This window comes from Sinocyclocheilus grahami, unplaced genomic scaffold (genome assembly GCF_001515645.1).
Source record: "Sinocyclocheilus grahami isolate Dianchi unplaced genomic scaffold, SAMN03320097.WGS_v1.1 scaffold196.1, whole genome shotgun sequence".
NCBI lineage: Eukaryota > Metazoa > Chordata > Actinopteri > Cypriniformes > Cyprinidae > Sinocyclocheilus > Sinocyclocheilus grahami.
In genome coordinates this window covers 2,216,046-2,224,207 of record NW_015505375.1, presented here as the reverse complement: position 1 = coordinate 2,224,207, position 8,162 = coordinate 2,216,046, and the positions used below count along the sequence as shown (strand labels likewise).

General features: G+C 34.8%; 1 protein-coding gene across 2 annotated transcripts in view; it reads left to right on the top strand.

The window, feature by feature from the left end:
* LOC107595086 (aquaporin-9-like) overlaps positions 1 to 720 on the top strand; it is a 17,900-nt gene extending 17,180 nt beyond the window's left edge. For both annotated transcript variants that reach the window (XM_016285398.1, XM_016285397.1), the window contains one exon: positions 292 to 720. In XM_016285398.1, coding sequence (XP_016140884.1) covers positions 292 to 460 — 169 coding nt within the window. In that variant the 3' untranslated portion in view covers positions 461 to 720. The remainder of the gene's footprint in view (positions 1 to 291) is intronic.
* The last annotated feature ends 7,442 nt before the right edge of the window (positions 721 to 8,162 follow it).

Sequence of the window (8,162 nt, the reverse complement as noted above, 5' to 3'; positions counted from 1 at the left end):
TGTGTGTATATATATATATATATATATATATATATATATATATATATATATGAAGCAACAAACAAACAAAAACAAAAAAGTGATCTGTTCTTGCCCATTTGGTTGTTGTGATCGACTGATGAATGTTTTACGAAACTTGTGTGACCGTGTTGAATTTCAGTAAATTCCTCTTCCTGTCATTCCAGTTCGAACTCTCTGTGTGTGTGGCCAATTCAATTCTAACTGAAAATTTTCTTTAGAATACTTACATTCAGAATTTTTGCCCAGTCCTGACTTTATTCTCATCTTCAGGGCTGGAAATGGCTGGTGGTGGGTTCCAGTGGTCGGGCCGATGGTGGGCGGTGTGGCCGGGGCAGTGATCTACTTCCTGATGATTGAGCTGCATCACCCTGAGCTTGAGAAAAACCTTGAAGATGACAACAGCATCAAAGATAAATATGAATTGAACACCGTAAACTAGAAAGAGAGGGAAAGTATGGTATCTTTTCCTTCCCCATAGACCTCAAACAAGAAGCACTGTTATTTCTACACACTCTCCTTCTCTGTCTTTTCCTCTAGATCTCTTTTCTGAGTCTTTTGCCAAGTCAGTTCATGAAACCAAGCAGCTATGAAAGACAGCAAGTGTTAATTATCTATAATTCTAGCTTTTTCAAGTTCTTAACAAGTTTAACTTTTTCAAAGATCACCATTCATTCTATCTATTCTACAGAGCGATCGACAGCAGAAACAGTTTTGCTCTGACATGCACTGTGAGCTGTAAGGTCTTATATAGACAGGTGTGTGGCTTTCCTAATCAAGTCCAATCAGTATAATCAAACACAGCTGGACTCAAATGAAGGTGTAGAACCATCTCAAGGATGATCAGAAGAAATGGACAGCACCTGAGTTAAATATATGAGTGTCACAGCAAAGGGTCTGAATACTTAGGACCATGTGATATTTCAGTTTTTCTTTTTTAATAAATCTGCAAAAATGTCAACAATTCTGTGTTTTTCTGTCAATATGGGGTGCTGTGTGTACATTAATGAGGAAAAAAAATTTACTTAAATGATTTTAGCAAATGGCTGCAATATAATAAAGAGTGAAAAATTTAAGGGGGTCTGAATACTTTCCGTACCCACTGTATATATATGCTTAAGAAGAAATAAATGTGTATTATGCAACAATGTGTCGTTGAAGAAAATAATTGCATCAGAACTTACAGGAGCAGTATTGTTTATATCACATAATGTGATCTTTTTAATGCATCAGTCACCGCTTCAGTAGGTATTTCGTAGCTATTGTTTGCGAAAAAATTGTTTTTTCCCCTCTTTTTAAAAACGTTTTAGTAATTTATTTATCGGCACTTAAATGAATTAATAGCAGTTGTCTGTACAATAAATTCAAGGAGATCCTATTATATATTTCAATATTTTTGTCTTTTTATCCTGTTCAGGTTCAGATTTATTTACTTGCTCTCTCATAAATGAAATATTTATTAATTACTCCATTCAAAATGCTGAAGATAGTATTGTCATTCTGCTAATGTAGACATAATTAAATAAACATACTGTTATACATATTTCATGTCTTTTTTTTGTTTTCTCGTGTGAATGAGGATTAGAACACGGCAGTCACTATTTCCTATATGTCTGTATTCTACAGTACTGCATCACAGTCAGTTTAGTCCTGCCCTGAGATACACTACACATCTAATGTACCTTCTTAGGTAATGGCAACCATGTTTGCAAACCGATACACATATTACATTTGTGAATTCATTTACTTAGAGAAACATTAATTCACCTCAACATATTCAGTCTAAACCGAAGACCTGTGGATAAACCACATCAAATGAACAAAATCACCCTCCACTTGTTCCAAACTCTGAGTTTCGTTCTTCTGTTGAGCACAAAAGGAGATATCTTGAAGAATGTTGGTAACCAAAAAGTTGACGGTAGCCATTGACTTCCATAGCATTTTTTTACTGTTTGGTCCCCAGCATTCTTCAAAAATATCTTCTTTTGTGTTTAACAGAAGAAAGAAACTTGAGGGGGAGTAAATTATGACAGAATTAAAATTTTTGGGTGAACTATCCCTTAAATAGCATTAAACATGAGGAGGAAGAGATCAAACAATAAAATAAACCGTTCTGACTGCATTTATCTGCATATCTGACCTGATTTAGTCATTATCACTGTCTGAACATCAACATCGGCTCACTGAGTCCACTGAGTTTATGCATAGGTCTGCATGCCGTCCGTTTCTGCTAACTAGACTGTAATATGTTCATCAGCCAACCATTCTATGAAACAATACATCTGCAAAATGTGTAAAGTTGATTCGAATTTAGAAAATCATCAACAGCATGATCGTTGAGAAGAATTACTACTTAACCTACATCAGAATTACTATAACATTTTAATGTGAGAATCAGTCAGAAACAGTTTTTTGAACAGAAATTAGTCTTTAATGACATCTAACAAGGCTAAAATGATAAAAGAGCTTACACACACAAACCGGGTTCCCATGTTTTATGTGGGCATTCCATTGGCGTAATTTTTATATTGTATAAACTGTATTTTCTATCCCCTTTCCCTAACCCTACCCCTCACAAAAAAACCTTCTGCACATTTAGATTTTCAAAAAAACAAAAACATTTTATATGCTTTATTTTATAAACTTACTCATTGGGACCAGAAAATGTCCTCCCAAAGACAAGGATTTTGGATATTGCCATCTTTGTGGGGACATTTTGTCCCTATAACATAGGGTATACACAAACCATACATCACACACACACATACAGCGAGAGAATCAGCTCTCTGTCCTGTTTACTCACTCGCCTGCACATTCTATGCTGTGTTATTTTATTGTATTGTTATTCTATCAACCCATCCATCCATCCATCGTATAGATAGACAGATAGATAGACAGACAGGACACAGACACTTATTGTCAACGTTTTATCTTGAACTAGTTCATTAACTAGATAATACAAATAAACTGGTTCAACTAATAGGAATATAACTACAAGAAGTAGAAAAGACCATGTAGTTAAACCAGTTAAACCATCATCTGACATCTTTCTTCTCTGAGTTAGTCAGAGACATGGTATTTGAGCAATGTTATCAGTATGAGTCAGCGACAGCGCGTACGTTTTTGAACTCTTTCGGACAACACTTTTTTCACCAATCATGGCAATGATGGCATAGATTCTTATGTAACACCATGCAGCCAATCAGACCATCATTTGGTCCTGCTATCTGATCATCTCTCAACTGACTGATGGAAGGAAATGTCGGGGTAACTCAAAGTATCTTAAAGGTATAATCCAATTTTTTTTTGTTTTTTTGCAGAACACACACACAAAAAAAACAAACAAAACAAAAAAATCTATATATATATATTGCAAATCCATATCATCCATAATATTTTACTTTAACAAGGAGCATCAGTAGTACCTCCTGCTTACCTCCACACATACTATACTGCTTTTCTCTGCAAGCATATTTCCACTAAGCTTAATTGTGAACCACATTCTGTCACAATATAACATATAGTGCATGTATACCCTGCTGAATAAAGTGCTTCACTGTTTCTCAGAAGATCATTTTAAAGGTATAGAGCACCCAAATATTTAGTTTACTCTTCCACAAGCTGTCCCAATCCTGTATGGCTTCCTTTCTTCTTTATATTGAGTGGTCTATCAGTGTATTGGAGGTATACTGACTTGCATTGCATAAACAAAAACAGTTGAAACATTCCTCAATATATCTTCTTTGTGTGGTTCACAATTAAGCTTAGTGGAAATATTCTTGCGGTAAAAAACGGTATAGTATGTGTGGAGGTAAGCAGGAGATGCTACTGATGCTCCTTGTTAAATTAAAATATTATGGATGATATGAATTTGCAATAACAGTCAACATTAATTGTACTGTCTCATTCCTGCTGATGTAAATGGCAAAAGCTTGTAGTAAATAATGTTCTATAAATAAAGTGCTAGGCTGTGTTTCAAAGCTGAAAAGGCTTAATACTGAAAGAGAAATAAATACCTTCACATTCACACACTGCCCTTGCTTAACATGCACATTTTTCACATGCAAATATTACATCACTGCTAAATAAGCTAAATCAGAATGTGAGGTTAAAACTTTATTTGAAGTTTATCATTATCATTTATCTTAGATAAAAAAACAACAACAGATACTTAAAAGGAACTTTTGTCATATTAACTCAGATTTCAGTTTCAGATTTTTTGGACGCTTGGGTTTTCTGACCTTTCATATAATGTTTAACTGCTAACCTGGCAGAGAGATCGATTCCTCAGTCAATGTATGCAGAGACAGAACCACATGTCCCTTTAAAATAAATGTTTGCATAGGAAAACATTAAAACAGGTGGTCAAATAGTAGGAATCTCATCTGGCTTTAGTTTTTTTAAGACATCCATCAAAGATGTAATAAACTCATGGGTACAATAGTCAGTTTCATGTAAAATTTTAAATTACATATGTTGATGCAATAAATGCTCTATGCAATTGAGAAATCCGACGTGCCATATCCAACTCTCCACACGCTCATTTAATCGGCAAGAGTGATGGGTAAACATTTTATTTGCCTTGACTCAACTTCAATATGATCTAAGCATGCCTCTATCTTATTTTCATTTATAACTTCATTTCAATGCAAGGTGTTTGCATTGCTGCTTATGCAAAGATATAAATATCCCAGAACTATTGTACAACCTACAATGATGTAACTTCATCAATTTACAACATGGCCACCACAATAATGAACTGTCCGTGAACCTCAGTTTTGTGTATGACCATACTAACAGACACAGACTGGAGAGAGGATGTAGATGTCCTATAAACCTAAATCAGTCTTCAGGCTTTACACTGACAGCAACATAGATGATACATGCACAGTGGAGCTCTTCAAGCCTCACACACTGGATGCTTGTGGTTTCAATAGTAGCCATCCTCTGGCTATCATCATTCATGGCTGGTCAGTATGTTGAGTTCATTGATTTAATAGAAAAACAGATCAATAGTTCAAATGTACAAAAGGTCGTGAAGACCTTGGCATGGATTGCAAACAGCTAAGCAGAGTTATTTCTAATCTGGTAAAGGCAAAATTGACAAAACTATGAGACGTGATGCATATTGCAGTAGGCTCATCCAAAAACAAAAATCCTCCTCCCTGTGCTGTAGGTGGACGGAATGATGGAGAACTGGATTTCCAGGTTGGTATCAGCACTAAAGAGCTCAGAGGGAAGCATCAATGTAGTGATTGCAGATTGGCTGACTCTGGCACACCAGCACTATAGCTGTGCAGAACACACGCATTGTCAAGTCAAGTCAAGTCACCTTTATTTATATAGCGCTTTTAACAATACAGATTGTGTCAAAGCAACTGAACAGCATTAATTAGGAAAATAGTGTCAATAATGCAAAGTGACAATAGTAAACACTCATTTTTCAGTTAAAGACAGTTCATCATTCAATTCAGTAATGTCATCATCCAGCTCAGCTCAGTTTAAATAATATCTTTGCAATCATGTCAACGATATTGCTGGAAATGAAGTGTCCCCAACTAAGCAAGCCAGAGGCGACAGCGGCAAGGAACCAAAACTCCATCGGTGACAGAATGGAGAAAAAATCTCCTTGTGGGACAGGACATTGCCCACCTGCTGAGATGGCTAGAGGTGAGGGTTAGTTTGGGAATACAAATCTCCTTACAGTTATGGATGCAGAATTTATTCCCCAAGGGAATAAATACTACCATCCTTACATCATATATGGAACTGATTGACTTTCAGTAGAATGCAGAGGGGTTTGGGGTCGGAATTTTTTTTATTTTTATGTTTTTGAAAGAAGTCTCTTATGCTCTTATTTACTTAATATACAAAATCAGTAAAAACTATTTACAATTACAGTTTAAAATAACATTAAAAAAAATAAAAAATAATTTAATAAAAAATAAGTCTTCAGTGTCACATGATCCTTCAGAAATCATTCTAATATGCTGATTTAATGCATAAGAAACATTTCTTATTATCAGTGCTGTCAGGGCAAATAGCCTCACAGGCAGCATTCCAACATGTAGTGTCTTTTCTAACATTATAAATGCCTGTATAATGTCATGGTTGATCAATTTAATGCATACTAGCTGAATAAATTAAATGTAGTGTAAATAGCTTTGTTTGCTAACGTCTGTAACTGTAAAAATTAATAGGGGAAAGATAGTTAATTAAATGTCCTTTCTTTCAAAAGTTTGAGGTCAGTATGATTTTTCTTTTTTAAGAAGGCTCTTATGTTAACCCAGGCTACATTTGATAGATAATAAAATACAGTAAAACAGTAATATTGTGAATTACTACAAATTGAAATAAGCCTAACACTTTTCTATTTCAATATAGTTAAAATGTAATTTATTCCCGTAAAGGCACTGTTGAACAAAGACAAGCAGATTATGGCCTACAAGTGCAGTGACAACACAGCTTTCGAAAAAGGCTACTGTCTGGACTGCCGAAAGAACCGCTGTAACACTTTGGGTTATCAAGACATCAAGAAAGTCCGCACTGGCACAAGCAAGAGACCGTTTCTTAACACCCGCTCACACATGCCATATAAATATGAGAAACAGCTATAACAACTCAAAAAAAGTGTAAAGCAGTCAATTCCTACTGTTATGTAAAAAGGGAGATGATGTCCTCTAGCTGTTAAACTGCTCTCCCAAATCCAAATATTTTTAATAGCAAAACAAATAAATACAAAAAATGCACACGCAAACATATAGGGAAATACTTTTTAAATACATTTTTTTGTTTTCTTCAAAAAATGTTTTAAATATGTATAAAGATTTTAAGTATGTTTAGACATTTTATTGGGAAGCAAATCTAAAGACAGTTACTGCTTAAGAATACATTTTTTGTGCAAGTCATGTTTGTGATTACTTGTATTTGATTGTTTTCCAGTTGTTTTTGGAAAAATATAATCCGTTCTAACCTACCATCACTTTCCTTCCCCATTAGTGTTTCACTATCAAATCAGGATCCAGTTCATCAACCAAACTGATAAGATCGAGCCCACCCTCACAGTCTCTCTAACCGGGACACTGGGAGAAAGTGAAAATTTACCCATAACACTAAGTATGCAATTTACATTGATATCAGCAGCTGAATCTTAAGAGAACATCACCTTAATGAGCTTTGTAATGATTTTCTCATCATCATCCATATCATCATATGGATACATTTGTGGTTTCTGCCATTTAAAAAGCTTTTTGCTGTTAATCATCATCTCCAACCAAAATAAAGCCTATGTAACAATACATCCATTTGGTAGTGTATAATTACAAGAACATACGTTAAAATAAATGTAAAATTAGTACAATTCATAAGTATGGTTGGTTCATAAGTAAAAGCTTAAATTAATGTGACAGTAGCAGAGCTCTTGATTTAACAGTAAGCCAAAGATTCTTTAATGAAAGACTGCTTGATAACATTTGGGACGAAAAACATCAAAGTTTTATGTTCTGGCCTCTAAAAGCACAAAGTAACATGCTCCGCTTCAAGGGGAAATCACTTTAGTCCGCACACAGAGAGCTCTCATCAGAATACCTCATTTCACATGAATGAATGAACATGTGTGCTGAGAACATGAAACAGAGAGCAGAAAACTGCAGGGAAGTATGCAATGGGCTAAAATAGCATCTCGAACAAAAGCATGCACACACATTTACGCATGCAGGCTAACAGTGCTTTTTCGCCAAATTGTTGTTTATTATAGGAATCTAAAAATTCCAGATGATGGAAGTGTTAAAAGCAGATCACTACAGATTCAAAAGGAATCAACTGCACACTCACATAGAAATAAACGGTTAAGGTAAGGTAAGGTAAGGTAAGGTAAAGGGTAAGGTAAGACTAAAGATTAAGAGCCTGGATTCAGCATTTAATGATCTAAATGACCTTTAATGCCTCAGTATACCAGATTTTAAACAAATGGACAAGATGAATAGATAAGACCATATCTCAACTACTGTTAAGTAGAGAAATACAGAAATAACACAAAGAATTTATTTTTAAAGCAGACACCAAAAAGCTTCTAACTGTTTTCTTAACATTGTCAAGCTTCCATTTCATGTTTTGTTACATTACAATCAAACAGTAGTATTAGA